Genomic DNA, 17,149 nt, shown 5'->3' on the forward strand with positions numbered 1-17,149 from the left:
CGTGCACGTAGGCAAAACAACACAGTAACTGAGAATGAAGTGTTGAAGCTATTGTTCTCCTAAAAGTCTTGATGGTGCCCCTAGCGGGCTAACTAGGTGTTCTTGGCCATTGGACTGAAGGTCTGCTGATGTAAGCCTCCCGAATTTGGGGCAGTCTCATGTAATAGATGAGATTGGAACAGATAATGGGGCATGGGAAAGAACAGTAGGCAAATATGGATATGGAAAAAAAGCATTGGTTCCAAAACCAATGGTTTTTTTCCCTTCTACATTCCAAAAGGAGTGTAGAAAGTGGTCATGGCAGTCATCTGAAAGAGCAAAGAATATGCTTGACATGATGCTCATAATCAAGAGCTATAATCAAGATGAGCTGCATTAGTCCAACAATGTCAAACAATTCTCCTTTCTTCCATAGTTATATAATGATCAGCATTAATTTTTAAAAAAAATATGGAAACAACTATCATGTTATAGTAAAACTTTAGTTTGATATAAACCAAAATGATGGTTAAAACCAATGTTGTAACCTTCATATCAAAATCATCACCTGGAGTTTACACGTATAGACAAAGAAACCAGCTACGTTACAGTCTTCATAGCAGACTGCTAGAGAGATATGTATGGACATTGAGTAAGGAAATCAAAGGGAAAGTGTACAGGTTAGTGCTCAAGAAAGAACTGGAAGAGGAAACAGAGCGCCTGCAATCAAGACAGCAGTAGAAGAAACAGCCCCATAGACAGAGAAGCTAAAAAAAAAAAAAAAAAAGATGTGGAACTCACAAGTGGCATTAAATCTAATTCAAGGAAAAGAACATTAAGATGCAACAAAGTGAAGATGGCAGTTAGAAGAGATAAATCAAAGTTGTTATAAGAACAGTACAAGGATATCAATAAATACTATGGGAATACAGACCAAGAGAGGTGTATATACAAGATGATCAGAACCATCAACAAGAAATGATGTCCAAAGCACAGAACCATAAAAGATGAAAAGAGTTAAATTTTGATGAACACAGAATAAATACAACACATGTGGTCAACATACTGCTCAGAGTTATAAGAAATATGGAAATGCCATCATTAGAATAATCAAATACCTGATATGTGCTCTCAGTTGAGTGTACACGATATTACAGTAGTACTACTATATGGAAAAGTTACATAATTACTAACTTCCTATCAACAGTTCTCCAGATTGATCTGCTATCTATCAAGACTTCACTGTTATCAGATCTTATATTTCTATTTTTTAAGGCATATACTATTATATCATTCTACCAGGACCTTGTTCTTCCTGTGGGTCTTTTTCCCTAACATTCTGGCAAACACTTGTTTTGCTAACTTTTCCTTTTCCATTCTGTTTAAGTGACCTGAGATTAGCTCTGTTAACACATATCTGAATGTTAACAACATCAATTTTCCCTCTTTCCAACATCAATCTTTCCTCATTTTAAATGTGATACTGCACTTAATACTATCTGTTCATTCCCTTATTCTTTATCAGAAATCTCATATCTGGGATCTCTAGTCTTTGATCAAGTGTTTTATTTCTAACTTAGCTCTCAGATTTGTAAATTAAAATTGATATGAACACCATCTTGTATACAGCTAGTTTAGTGTTTTGACTAATTTCTTTCTGTTATTCCATATAAATATTTTTGTTGTCCATTTCTATATTTTAATTTGCCATCTTCACTAAAAATTATGCCTAAATAGCTGAAATTTTTTGTTCTATAGGTTCTCCATTTAGGATGCAGTTAATGTTTTTTTTAGGGGTGGGGGTATTTTCATTGTCTTTGGTATTTTATTGTTTTTTTTTCATACCAAATTTATTACAACAGTTATTCAATTTAGTCACAGAGACTCATGAACTTGTAGTTGACTTATTTATTAGTATAACATCATCTGCATGAAGCAAAGAGCTGGGATTAACATCTCAAATTTTGATAACAGGTTTAACTCCTATTTCCTTCATAATGTGATCCATATAGATGAATAATAATGAAGATTATGTGCACTCTTGACAGGGAGATTTTAAGGTTCAAAGAGAGGTTAATTGATGAATTGAGGGATATATTACCACCAAGCACAGAGGATGAGATAGGTGTACGGAATGAGGTTGTAAAAAATCTGGAGAACCATAAACTTCCACAGGAAACATGTGCTTACTGGGAGATGCTGAAACAGGCTGGTGAGGTGATGATAAATGAACTGCTGGTTGTATAATATTGTGTGCAGTGAAGGGAATGTACCAAAAAGAATGGACGGAATCAATTCTAATATCCACAGAAAAATAAAACAAAATGGACAGCAAAAACTGCAGAACAATTACCCTGATGAGTCATATGGGGAAGTACTTACAATAATAGTAACAGAAAAAATAAATAAACTAATGGAAGAAAATCTAGAAGATTCAAAGAAGCTGGAGTGCTGTGCACCAAATATTAATATTAATTGTAGAGAAAATATTCATACCTGGTTTGCTCACTTTCAGAAAGCATTTGACAGTACAGATCAGAAAGAGTGGTGGACAGTACAGGTACTCAAATCCATGACTTATTTTTTAACAGTATTAACAACACCAAAATTTTAAACAAAGAGATGTTTTATTTACTGCTTATATTTTGCTGAATTTCAGCTCAGCATCATTGGAGCAGTACACACTTGTACACATGATGGTGAATGAGTGAAACAATACAATTTCAATGGACAAAAGAGCTAAAGTCATATTTTTGGCACCCTCTAATGAAAAAAAAAAAAAAAACCAGCTATGTGGGAGTTTCTCTTAGGATAACAGTCTCCCAAATTTTTGGCAAATTAATGCATCCATATTTGTTAAGGTTGGGAGAATTCTTCAAAGCCATTGCTGACTCAAAAAATAATCTTTAAGATCTGTAACGACTCCTAAATATCACATTCGTTTTCTTCCATCTGATCCTGTGTGAAGGAGTGTCCAATGCATGGTCTGCCAGTCCTGACTTGCCATAGTAATAGTAGCGAATGTATTTTTCATGTTCTTCCAGGCAGATCTTAACTGATCTTTCTGTTTTCCCATAATACGCCAAGTCACAGGGAACTTCATACACTCCTGGGTGTGCTAAAGGGTGAAGTTTATCCTTAGGTGAGTGGATCAGAGTTGCTAGTTTGACATGAGATTTGAAAGTGGTGTGAAAGCCATGTTTCATCAATACTTTGGCTATCTTTTCTAATGTACCGCTGACATGAGAGATACTACCCATAAGGAATAGAAATGGTCATGTTGTGTTCTTGTGTATTAGGGGAGGGCAGAATAATGGGACTCTGTAGTATTTTATCTATTTTGTAGGGATTATAGCCATTGGCCAAGAATGTATGGTGCAGATATTTGAGTTCTGTGGTCAGAGCTGTATTGTTAGAACAAATGGCTCTGGCTCTGTGTGTAAGTGTGTTTAAAATGTCATACTGTTGGACTGGATGATGACATGATTGTTTATGTAGGTATCTTCCTATGTGTGTAGGCTTTCTGTAAATGGAAAGAGATAGTTATCCATCTGAAAGGCTGGTGATTAATGTGTCAAGAAATGGTAAGCAGTTATTCGATTCTTTTTCTACCGTGAAGTGGATTTTGGGATGTTGTTGGCTGTTTAGGTAGGTGACAAAAGCCTCCAAAGTGTCCTGTCCATGGGGCCAGATGGCAAACATCATCTACATAGCATAACCACACTAGTGGCTTATATGTAGCTGTAGTAAGTACTTTGTTTTCAAAGCGTTCCATATAAAAATTTCCTAACAGGGGAGAGGGGGGAACCCATGGCAGTGCCATTAATCTGTTTGTAGAATTTTCCTTCCCATGTAAAGTAACCTGCATTCATAGTAAATTTAAATAATTCAAAAATATCAGGGGGAAATTTAGACTTGATTAAATCAAGAGTGTCTATAAGTGGTACATTGGTAAATAAAGAGGTGACATCAAAACTAGCCATTATGTCTGAATTTTTTAGGATAAGATTTTTAACTAATTGAAATGGACTGAATTTTTTACAAAAGTAGAGGAGCTGCCAGTAAGGGGAGCAAGTGACTTGGCTAAATGCTGGGCCAGTTTATATGTGGGACTATCTATGCTATCTACTATAGGGCGTAAGGGGTCAGGGGTCAAATCTTATGGGGTCGACAGGAACCTGATATGTCTAATGCAGAATATAAATGATAATGCAGAGGCTGCTGTAAGAAATTGTGGAGTATCATGAAAATGGTTCTGGACAACAGTAGGCACGAGACACAGAGATCTAATATCCCTGAACATCTTTATCATGTTTATGGAAAGAACAGTGCATCTCATAAAGGAGAAATGTAAGGGGAATTTCAATTCACGTTACAAAACTCAATAGTAGACAATTTTGTCATTATCAAACATGATGAAGAAGAACTAGCAAGTATAGTGCTGAGTTTAAATGAAGAAGGAAAGAGCTATGGTTTGATAATGATCATTGAAAAAGCTTCTTCTTCTGCTTCTTAAAGTGTCATCCCCTAGAAGGAGGTTGGCAACCATCTCATGGAACTTTTTTCTTTCTTTTGCTGCTCTGGAACATTTATCATAATTCAAGCCAGTCCAGTCCTTAATGTCTTCCAACCACATTCTCCTGGGTCTATCTCTCCCCCTTTTTCCATCTAGTTTCCCTTCTAATATTAATTTCTGAATGCCATCTTATCTAGTTAGATGTCCGAAATATTTAAGTTTTCATTCTTTACTTATTTTCATTAATGTTCTTTTCATTTTTGCTTTCTTTAAAACAACTTTGTTTTTCATTTTTTTCTCTCCACGATATTTTTAACATTCCTCTGATGGTCCACATTTTGAAAGCTTCTAATTTTTTCTCTCTTCTTTATTTAGAGTCCAAGTTTACTGTTGTAGAGAAGGCTTGACCAGATATAGCATTTTATTAATCTTTTTCTTGTGTCTATGTTAATGTCGCTGGATGTTAGAACAGATTTCATATCAATAAAGGCTTTTCTTGCTATCTCTATTCTTCTTTTTATTTCTTTAAGGGAATTTCCTGTCTGTGAACATTTGTCCGAAATATATAAAAGACTGGACCTGTTCAATTTTCTTTTTGTTAACAGTTATGTTTAGTTTCTTATTTATTGGTTCTTTTGATATAATCATGCACTTTGTTTTCTTTAGGTTAATAATTAATATCATGTTTAAGCTTCTGTTGTAAATTTTTGTGACTAAATTTTGAAGATCATCTTCAGATTGAGCTATATGGAATGTGTCATCTGCATACCTGAAGTTGTTGAAGTTCCTACCCCTGACTTTTACACCATTCAGTTAAATATTTTTAAAAACTGGCTCAGTATATATATTATAGAGTAAGGGTGTTAAGACACACCCTTGTCTTACTCCTTTTTTCATTTCAAAGCGTTGTCAGAATATGCATTTTTATATCTTATTGAGGCTATTTGATTCTAGCATATATTTGTAATTATACGTAGATCTTGTCCTTGAATAAGTTGTCTTGAATGCAGAATTGTATCAATCTCTCGCCTTTCTGATCCCACAGGTAGTGCAAGACCAAGGCAACTCGTGGTAAAAGGGGTCTTGCACCACCTGTGGAATCAGCTAGTCTTGCATAAATTTCAGGCGCAAACTTGACATTTTGTCTGTTTGCTTACTTGGAAAAAATGGAGTAAAACCAGGTTTAAAATTGCTTGGTATCTTTAACATAACTATACCCAAGTTAAAAATACTTTCTACATCTATATCTCCTCCGAGATTTTTATTTAATAAGGTTATAACACCTTATGGTAACTTGTTTTGGTAAAATACTTACAAGCTCTGCATTACTAAATCTTGGTATTTCTAGCCTAGCTCCCACTGATGAGACCTCAATAAAGGTCGAAACCGGTCTGGGTAGTGGCCCCTTGCCTTTAATACAAAACATCATACATCCCCTTCTTGGAGATGTGTTTTGGCATTAAGGGTAAATATTAAGATTAGTGATCAGAGCTTGCTCCACTTTTACCACGAGTTGCCTTGGTCTTGCACTACCTGTGGGATCAGCTAGTCTTGCATAAATTGCAGGCGCAAACTTGACATTTTGTTTGTTTGCTTACTTGGAAAAAATGGAGTAAAACCAGGTTTAAAATTGCTTGGTATCTTTAACATAACTATACCCAAGTTAAAAATACTTTCTTCACTCCCCTAACCTAAACAGATCCGATGGTCTACGTCTTTCCCCCTTGTGGGAGATAGTACTTTATAAAGCAACAAATCTTTCCTAACATATAATTGTATACACATATATAATTGCATACACATATATATTTATAAAAAAATAAAAATAAAATAAATAAAATGTATTTATTTATTTATTTATTTTAAATTATTATAATTGAATAATTAAATAATTAAATAATTATTATTTATTAATTAAATAACTAAATAATTAAATTTAAATAATAAAAAATAAATGAATAAATAAATAATAATAATAATAATTAAATAAATTTAGGAAATTTAACCTTAGCTACTTAGGTGGTGTTTTGTGAATATAAGTTATTGTTTAATTAGCTTTGTACCTATAGTGATAATGCCTGTGATACTCAGGTGAAAATTCTACGAATAAAGAATAATTTACATGAGTTAATTCCGTTATTATAATAGTTAGTAATATGTCTACTCATGGTATTTCCTTACTGAAACTGTTTGCGGCTTGGGACATTGCAGAGGTTCCAACTTCCAAAGCATAGCTCGTAAGATATTTCCGTTTCTCCATGGTCGACTATAGGATAGTAACGTGGTGAGGACCCAATCCCTTCCATGTCTGCAATAGCCAGCTAACTTAGCTCACTCTGCCAGCCATTGATCTGTATTGAGATTCTTCTGCCAATGATGAAACAGCAGATATCATTGCAGTCCTAACATCTTTGCCAGAGTCCCTTTAGTCAGCCATTTTTCAAGGTTCTCTGTAAGCCTTCATGGCTACCATATCGGCCTGAGGTACACGAAGTCCCCACTGTGCTTCACCTTACAAAGCAATCCTCTACTTAATGCTGCTTCCACCCTCTACGACGTGGACATGGGGTTGGGCCTTGGAGAGTTTGAAAAAGCTAAAACAATGATATTCAGAGACAGGAGAATGAAGTGGGAAGAGACGGGGGGGGGTCATTTATACCCAGGGTGCATCATGATACAAGATTTAGACCTGAAAAGGAGATAAGATCTTGTATAACAAAAGTGACAAAGCTGAGTGCTGGAAAAATGTGTATTCATAAGCTCCCTCTTTGTGAGACATCGGTAGTAGTGAAAGGGTCTGTGAGAAAAATATTGGTTTTGAAAGCACTTACACAAGAATTCTATGAATTGGAATGGGTGCAACTGAAGAAATGCATCCATTCAATATGTAGAAATATATAGAAAACTAAACTACAAAGAAAATCTAATGCAGAAAATAATTTGAAGGAATCTTCAGCTGTTTGGACATATCTGCACAATGAATAACAGTAGAAAGATCAAAATCTTGATATTTGGTGTAATAAATGATAATAACTGAAGAGGACTGCCAAGATCAGGATTGGTAGATGATGTGAAGGATTGGTTTGGAAACAGTTTGTAGTTAGTCACTTGGCAATGGAGTAAGACAAATAGCAAAGAATGATGAGAAGAGCTTCAGACCCTATTGGACAGTGGACTGATAATGATACTGGATTATAATTACATTAATTTAATAAAATTAGAATCAATGTTATGTTCAACACTACATTATTTATTGATAAATATATTATTTGAAATTTTAAATATACATTAGCACATTATTATTAGTTAGAAATATTAATTTAAACATAAAGTATTATTGCTTGTTGGAAGATTTTTTCCACTTGGTTAGACTATAAATTATATATTTAGTTTAATCCTTTATCCAAGTGTAAGCAAACAAAGTTTGCACTTGAAGTATCTTCAGGATTGAGGCAACTTGTAGCACAGGTGGACAAAGCTTCACATCACTTGCCTTAGTATCCCATAATGCTTTGCATTATGGGATACTAAGGCAAGTGATGTCCTTACAGACATGTATGCTATGTGTTATGTAAAGGGTCACTACCCAGACCTATTTCCCTGTAATAAGTGCATGGTTACCTCTCCAAAAAATCGTGAGATCCCCCAGATCACCCACCAATGAGTGACCCAAAGGATCAAAAACTCAGCGTTGTTCCCCACAGTAACAGGCTCATCTGTCACTGAGAAGAACTCTTAGCATTTGGCTCTACCCAGTTGCAGGCTCACCCCCACCACCTAACAGAACTTCTCATATTTCATCTGAGTGGTAACAGCAACAGCCGTGCCTAAGTTAACTTCATGGACTACAGCATTGCCATCCATTACTCCTCTACCTGGGTAACAGCAACAGCCAACCCTCAGTTAGAATTCATTGGCTACAGCATTGCTATCCATCACCCAAGCTTCCAACCGGTTTCGACCCTTCGAGGTCTCATCAGTGGGAGCCAGACCCAGAAGTGATACCGAGGTTGAAGCAATGCAGAAATCATATTTACCTATACAAGTTGCCAAAAGTTGTCACACCTTATTATTAAATTATTAAATTACTCTGGATTATAGAAAGATGTTGGAAGTTTTTTTTTTCCACCTGGTTAGACTATAAATTATATATTTAGTTTTATTTAGTTTAGTTTAAATTATATATTTAGTTTAGTTAGAGAAAGATGTTGGAAGTTTTTTCCATTTGGTTAGACTATCAATTATATATTTAGTTTAATCCTTTATCCAAGTGTAAGCAAACAAAGTTTGTGCCTGAAGTATCTTCAAAACTGGGACAACTCGTAGCAAAGGTGGACAAAGCTTCACATCACTTGCCTTAGTATCCCATAATGCATAGCACATCTCCTTGCAGACATGTATAATGCTATGCATTATGGGATACTAAGGCAAGTGATGTGAAGCTTTGTCTACCTTTGCTACGAGTTGCCCCAGTCCTGAAGATACTTCAGGCGCAAACTTTGTTTGCTTACACTTGGATAAAAGATTAAACTAAATATATAATTTATAGTCTAACCAAGTGGAAAAAACTTCCAACATCTTTCTCTAATCCAGAGTAATTTCATAATAAGGTGTGATGACACCTTTTGGCGACTCGTATAGTTGGCAAAAGGTATCACTTCTGCGTCTGGCTACCACTGAAGAGACCTCAATAAAGGTCGAAACTGGGTGGAAGCTTAGTTGATGAATGGCAATGCTGTAGCCCATGAAGTTAACTAAGACTCAGCTGTTGCTGTCACCCAGGTCCTGGGGGAGGGGTAATGAATGGCAGTGCTGTAGCCCATGAAGTTAACTGAGACACGGCTGTTGCTGTTACCCCCCAGATGAAATATGAGTGGCTCTACTCGGTGGTGGGGTGAGCTTGCCATGGAGTAGAGCCAATGCTGAGAGCTCTTCTCAGTGGTAGAGCAAGTGTGTTACTTGGGGGGGGGGGGGAAACAACGCTGAGTTGTTATCCTCCAGGTCGCTCATTATTGGGGGATCCCACATGTTTCTACAGAGAGAGAGAGATAACCCTGCACTTAAACAGGGAAACCGGTCTGGGTGGTGACCCTTTTTATAATGCATAGCATTATACATGTCCACAAGGAGATGTGTTTTGCATTATGGGATACTAAGGCAAGTGATGTGAAGCTTTGTCCACCTTTGCTACGAGTTGCCCCATTCCTGAAGATACTTCAGGTGCAAACTTTGTTTGTTTACACTTGGATAAAAGAGTAAACTAAATATTATATATAATTTAAAGTATTATTGCCATATATATATATATATATATATATATATATATTGCCATATATCAGCACACTATCCAAAAATCTCAGTAGAATCTTAAAGAAATTTAACATACAAACTTGCTTCTCGACTCTTCCAAAAATAAGATCAAGTTTCAGCAACCACAAACAATCTCACAAACTTCTACAATTCCCAGGTATACAAAGTCACATATGAGTGCGGAAAACCTTACTATGGCCAAACGGAGAAATCTGTCCTCCTACATCTCGAGGAACACCAGAGAGACATTGCTTACAAGAGAACCAGAGCTACTGCCCTATCAGGCCATGTCCTGTTTTCAATAAACACAAACAATAAAAGCTGCCAACATGAAGTAAATTGGACAACAACTTCAAACCTACACATTTGCAATGATGAGGTAGAATGCCGCATTGTCTAGTCAACAGAAATCACCTTGGACCCTCTTCATATGAACAATAATCTCAGCTATAATTTGCCTGACTCTTTCGGCTCTACTATCAGATACTGGAGATCACGTGGTTCCACACACGCACAAGTGTACAACAATAGAACTTTAACGCGGACTATAGCTCAACTTCATAATAACCGTAATTTACAGTCGAATATTATAGCTTTAGAGTGTCTCAATGTTTTTTTTTCAGTGTCTTTTAATAGCTTTCTGTGTTCTTAATGCCTGATGAAGTCCATCCCGATTTATTTAAAAACAAAACATGTCGCGTTTTCAAATAAATCTCAATTTGTTATAATTCTCGGATTTTAAGTCAGTTTATATTAATATTAACATATCCAATCTCCGAGTTAATAGTAATAGTCATATATATATATATATATATATATATTAATGCCATATACTAATATAGTATTATGTTGTCTTATTATTATGATATAATATTCATAATAGGTCAGCTCTTTGGATTTGAATACTGAGTTAATTCTCCTTTTCATTAGGAACATCATGATGTGTGCGATTTGAGTGATATTCAATGTGATCTGTGCTCTTTGACAATGACTCGAAAGGATTACAAATCTCACTTAGATTTACAATGTCCTAATATTCTTGTGAAATGTCGATTTTGTGATAAGGAACATCAAAGAAGTTCTCTTGAAGTGAGTTTTTCAGTTAGTTGTTCAAAATTTTGCTCTAATTAAATATAAGGATTAATCAAACCATTTCAATGAACTTAACATAATTCATGAATATATCTGAAACATTTCATATCTTCACCCATTCAATGGAATATCAAGTTTAAATAAATTTGTTTAGCATAACATAATGCCCTCCCTCAATGAGTCTTTGGATTCCCTGGAGGTGTCATGTAATAATAAAAAGAAAAAGTGGTGCTAAATTGTTTCTCTGGAATACGAGTGTACTTAAGTGGTTGTTTTTGAAGTTATTTGTTGTCGTGATATTGTGTATTTTGGTTACCGAGAAGACTGGATCGGATATATAATGGTGGAAGACAAGACGAAGCTAAATTTCAATTACTGTGTTTAGTTTTATTTCATTTTATTTAGTGTACTTAATGTTTTGTTTTGCTTGTAATTGTTTATACTTTTCTGATTTATTTATACACCGTAATACTTATTTAGCGTTTATTTTTGACACTAATTAGCAACACTATTTTGAATAATTAACGATTACGCTAGTAGTCCCTCAGCATTAACGAATGATGGTGGATTCAGCTGCAGTCGCAAATGGCATGTAACTAAGTCCTCCGCCATTCAAGAACTCTATTATAAGCAATATAATAAGGGAGTTTGTGGCATGCAGTACTTGCAGCATGTATGCGTCTCGGGAATTGGATATCTGGCTTGTGAGAGAGGGGGGAGTGCATAAAGTGCAGGCAGTGGGAGGAAATAAATGCAGTAGATATCTCAATAACCGACCTTGTTGCTCCAGGAACGGGAAATGAATACCGGAAGACGAGTAGTATGATAGGAGAGAATGAAGGAAAAAAAATATGAATGAGAAAATTATAGTTGATGGTGTAAAAGACATGAGTGACATGAGAGAAATTTTAGGAGATGGTTTTGTTTAGGAGAATGAATTTCGATTAAGAGCGACTGACCTGCAGAGGGAAATAGAGGAGCTGAAAGAGGAGGTGGAATGTCTTGGGAGAAGCATGAAAGATGAGATTAGGAGAATGGAATAGATAAAGCAATGCAAATCGGAGTAGGGAAGAGAGAGAGAGTTTTGGGAATGATAGGAGAGGAGAGAATGGAATTGGATGTGGAAATGGAAATGGAGAGAATGGAAACAGTAGGAGAGAGAGTATTGGAGTGCTAGAAGAAGAGAGAATGGAAACAGTAGAAGAGAGGGAATGAGAGAGAGGTATGGAAGTGCTAGAAGAGGAGAGAATGGAAACAGTAGAAGAGAGGGAATGAGAGAGAGGTATGGGAGTGCTAGAAGAGGAGAGAATGGAAACAGTAGGAGAGATGGAATGAGAGAGAGGTATGGGAGTGCTAGAAGAGGAGAAAATGGAAACAGTAGGAGAGAGGGGTATGGGAGTGCTAGAAGAGGAGAGAATGGAAACATTAGGAGAGAGGGAATGGTAAGAGGTATAATTTATGGGAACTCAATGATCCGTGGTGTTCAAGATAGAATGCGTGAGGAGTGTTTGCCAGGAGGAACGATAGAAAGTGTGACTTTGGCAGTGAAGAGAGGTGAAAGGGTGGATGAGATGATTGTGATGGTGGGAACAAATGACTTGAGTGGTGGTGTAAATAGGGCAGCGAGAGATATGAGATTCTTGCTTCAGGTGGTACGAAAGAAGACACAGAGAGGAAAGATAGTGTGTGTGTGTTGCCTAGGCATGATAATGACTAGCTGAGCAGAAGAGCAGTAATATTGAATGACATAATAGCTAGAATGTGTGACAAGAGAGGACTGCAATATATGGATACTTGGAGTGCGTTTGAGGACAGAGAGGAATTGTATGCGAGAGACCTCTTACATTTGAATGAGGAAGGACATAGGCATCTGGAGAGACTGCTGTTCTGAACAAGTCAGTGTGTCTCAGTGAGGATAGTAGTAGGGGTGGCCTCTTGTGGGAATGGGTACTTGGGAGAAGAGGATGACATCAGCTAACACTGAGCCCAGTGGAGTCTAGAGGGGATAATGCTGGGTATAGAAACAACGGCATTTATATGCTTTATACTAATGCCAGGAGTATCCAGAATAAGGGAGAGGAATTAGTGGTGCAGATAGCATCAGCCTGGCCAAACATTATTGGGATCACTGAGATGTGGTTGACAGAAGAGGATATAATAACAGGAATAGAAGTCGCAGGGTACAGCATGTTTCGGCAGGATAGGAAGGGAAAGCGTGGTGGTGGTGGAGTACTGCTTATGATAAGTGACGACCTATGTCCTCTAAGAGTGGAGACTTTGGAAGGCAGTAGCACTAATGATTTTGAAAGCATGTGGTGTGAGGTAGAGGTGGGCAAGACAGGATATTTAGTGTGGTGTTGCTACAGACCCAGGAGAACAGAGGGTGGGGACCAGGAAACGTTTAGACAGTTGAGTTTGGCAAGTTGCTAGAAGAATGATTGTTATGGGAGATTTTAACTACGGTAGTATAAATTGGGGAGAGGAAGATGCATGTAACAATAAGGGAATAGAATTTCCAGAAATCTTGAGGGACAAATGTCTTAGGCAACATGTAATAGAGGGAACAGGAGGTTCAAGAGTTTTGGATTTAGTTATAGCATCCGAAGAGTTGATAATAACTGAGATGACATCTCTCCCACTAGTTGGAGAGAGCGACCATACAGTTTTGACTTGGAAAATGAATAGACATGCAGGAGTATCAAAGAGACGGGAACGTATATGGAATTATAAGGCAGGTGATTATAATAGTCTAAGATGTCAACTTTGGGAAGTTTCATGGAGGAAGGAATTAGAAGGCCGGGATATCATTAGTGCGTAGGACATTATGAAAGAATATTTGTTAGCAGCAATGGTAAGTTGTATACCACGAGTGAACAAGAGGACACAATTTGGAGTAAAGTGGATGACAAACAATATTAAACAGGAATTGCATGCGAAAAAGAGGCTATGGAAGAGATATAAGTGAAGATAAGATGCATGAAGAGTATAAGACACAGGCCAGAAGAGTGACTAGTATGGTAAGAAAGAGGAAACTGGATTATGAGAGGTGATTGGCCCTAAGAGCCAATCTCATAAAGTTACAAGAGCATTAGATGAGGGAAAGGCGTATATATTGCCATTTTCTTAGCGAAGGCATTTGACAGGGTGCCATATGATAAGCTGATATTTAAGTTGCAGCACATGGGTCTGGATGTCAGATTGGTCAACTGGATTCAGGATTGGCTGTCCAATAGGTATCAGAGAGTTGTGTATGGTGGGGCAGTTTCAAGGAAGCAGAGGGTTATAAGTGGGGTCCCACAGGGCACAGTACTGGGACCTATATTGTTTAACCTTTATATCAATGACATTGTCAGTGGATTGCAAGGGGATATTCAGTTGTTTGTGGATAATGTGAAGCTGGGAAGGATTATTAGTAATAGTGCAGATGCGGTAGCCCTGCAAGAGAATTTGAATAAGCTAGATAGATAGGCAAATGAATGGGGATGTCAGTTTAATGCAGCAAAATGTAAGGTCTCGAGGTTTGGGAAACATCGATGGGACACTGCAAACTCTATGGGATGAGTTATACTGGAGGAAGTAGGGGAGACCAGAGATCTGGGGTTGATGATTGATAGAAACCTAAAATTTAGGGGACATATTGCAAAGTTGGTGAAAGTAGCACAGAGGATTGCTGCAATAATGAGAAGGATGCTGACTTGTACAGATAAAACAGTTATCATTCCGTTGTATAAGACCATGATCAACCACACTTGGACTATTGCTCTCAGATTTGGTCCCCAGGATTTGAAGAGGATAAGTGAACTGTGGAAAGAGTACAAAAGTGGATAGTAAAGATGGTTTCAGGACTGTACAATGATAGCTATGAGGATCGGCTGAGGGAATGTGGACTACAGAGTTTAGTGGATAGAAGAAGGAGAGGTGATATGATTGAGACTTTTAAACTGTTAAGAAGTGGTTACAGGGTTGACACTGGGGAGTTCTTTCACTTTGTGGAACAGCGGGAAGGAATGATGACAAGAGGCCATCCCTGGAAGTTACAAAAGGAAACTGTGAGCAAGAGGGTGAGGAGTGGTTTCTTTGCATGGAGAGTGGTTGAACCATGGAATACATTGCCTGATGGAGTTGTGAGAGTGAGAACGGTCAGTGAGTTTAAGGAGTGGTATGATAGACTTTGTGTTTCCTAGGTGGGGGGACCTCCTCTCAATGAGTCTTGATAGACTTTGTGTTTCTTAGGAAAGACCTCCCACGATGGGTCTTTTGACTCCATGGAGGCCTGAATAATAATAATAAAAGACTGGAGTTTAATAAGTAATTATCTTTCATAAATATTTATGAGCTATAGCAAGCCAGATTTTATTTACTTAACATGTTTTGCCATAACATCTCTCATGTTTTTGTACTATATATAGATTCATGAAAAGATCTGCAATTTTGAGGTGATCCCTTGCTCAAAATGCACAACTCGGATTATTCGTAGGGATATGCAGAACCACCTGAATGAAGAATGTTCGACGATGGATGCTACATGTTCTCAGTGTGAAAATTTATTTTTGCAAAAGAATGTGCAGGTAAATTTTTAAAAATACTTAATTTTTATTCATTTCTGATTTTCAAATTATAAATATTAAAATAATACTAAATGAAGAAAATATATGAAAATTACTCCTCTTTACTGTTTTGTAAGGTGGGATAGTTGTTATTTTAGTAATTTTATCTCCTGTGGTGAGTTTCTCTCACCACAGGAGACAAAATTTTGTAAACACTCACTAGTGCCACAGTCTTTTTTGTCTTGAGTATTTCATATTCATATAATTAAATAACAGATAATTAATAAAAATCATTCAAACTGAATATTGCTTTAACACATAAATAAAATAATATCTAGAATCTTTTTTTTTTCTAGATACATCAAGAAAATTGTGATCTGGCAGAAATATCCTGTTTGCATAACAATGAGAGAGTTCTTTGCAAAAATATGGATTGTCATGCAAGTAAAGAGTGTTTGGAGAAAAATGCAGTTTGTTCAAGATGTGAGCAGCTATTTCTACTAAAAGATCTGATTGTATGTTTTTTTTTCTTATTAGTTTTGTAATTTCATTAGCAGTAAAATTATATACATTAATAAGTCAAAATATTTGGTATGTGTTTAATAAATTACAACAGCAATACAGAATGTATCAGTGTATCATTTGTCAACAAAGTTCTCCAACCAAAATAAAAAAAAATAAAAAAAACATTTTGTCTATCTGCACATAGGACTGTATATTTGCAGAAAACTAAATAAAATGAATAAACTTCTAGGCACTTAGCTTGCATTTTTCACTTTTGATATCTTATTCGGCGCTACCATTTAGGCAAACTAGGCAACCGCCTAGGACGCAAGCCATAAAGGGGCGCAAAACTTCAAGCTATGCTTTATTCATACTTTACTAAAATATCAAAATTAATACCTGTCTACATTCCGATGAAGCTGGAATGTAGGCAGGTCTTGGACTGCAATCTTCCTGGTACTCAAAACCTCAGGTAAGAAGTTTCAGCATACAAGCTTGAAGATCGCTTTTGGCTTCATTGACTTCCTGCAGCACTAGGACATCTGATTGGCACTTAGCATTGGCTGTTCTCCCAATTTTTCCTATTGCGTGGGTTCGCCGTAAAGTCTGGTCCTCTGGGTCCGACTGCTTCTGGTTCTTCGCCAACTGCCTCTGGCTCCCTTCGGTAACAGCACTTTGCCTCTCTTGCTTCGGTAACTGGATCTCACCTCTGTTCTCTCGGCAACTGGATTTCGGCTCTCCTCTCTTAGCAACTGGACATGGACTCTCCCCTGTCAGCAACTAGACCTCGCCTCTCTCTCGGCAACAGGGCCTGGACTCTCCTCTCGATGTTCGGCTCAGTCCTCTTTTATTTTTGCCTTCTCATGACCTTGCACCAAAGGTTGTAAACCCCGAAGAAATCGGCAGTTCTTCTTGATCTTTTTGTTAAGGCTGAGCCATTCTTTTTTCTCCTCCGTGCACTCTATTTTTCTTTGTCTTGTCGGGTAGTGGAAACTTCTCTGAAACTAGAGGATCTCTTTGATACGAACTTTGAAGGTGTTCATGCACAGAGCTCGCAAACAATTTTCTCACACACTATAATCATAAACAACTTTCTTGTGCTCTTATACATAACTATTATACAAAGTTCTGATGGCAAGGCATTGCCTTTGTTTTTGATATTCTAGAAATTTTAAATAAAACAGTTATTATGTTAAATATT

General features: G+C 36.8%; 1 protein-coding gene across 5 annotated transcripts in view; it reads left to right on the forward strand.

Annotated features, from left to right (window-relative positions):
- The window catches only part of LOC150106115 (uncharacterized), a 171,668-nt gene that overhangs the window by 105,314 nt on the left and 49,205 nt on the right, over positions 1–17,149 (forward strand). For all 5 annotated transcript variants that reach the window (XM_090394488.1, XM_090394490.1, XM_090394491.1 and 2 more), the window contains 3 exons: positions 10,736–10,894; positions 15,307–15,465; positions 15,801–15,959. In XM_090394488.1, the coding sequence (XP_090250614.1) occupies positions 10,736–10,894; positions 15,307–15,465; positions 15,801–15,959 (477 nt within the window). The remainder of the gene's footprint in view (positions 1–10,735; positions 10,895–15,306; positions 15,466–15,800; positions 15,960–17,149) is intronic.

This window comes from Typopeltis vanoorti, chromosome 6 (genome assembly GCF_054136105.1).
Source record: "Typopeltis vanoorti isolate ZY-2024b chromosome 6, IOZ_Tvanoo_1.0, whole genome shotgun sequence".
NCBI classification, from domain to species: domain Eukaryota; kingdom Metazoa; phylum Arthropoda; class Arachnida; order Uropygi; family Thelyphonidae; genus Typopeltis; species Typopeltis vanoorti.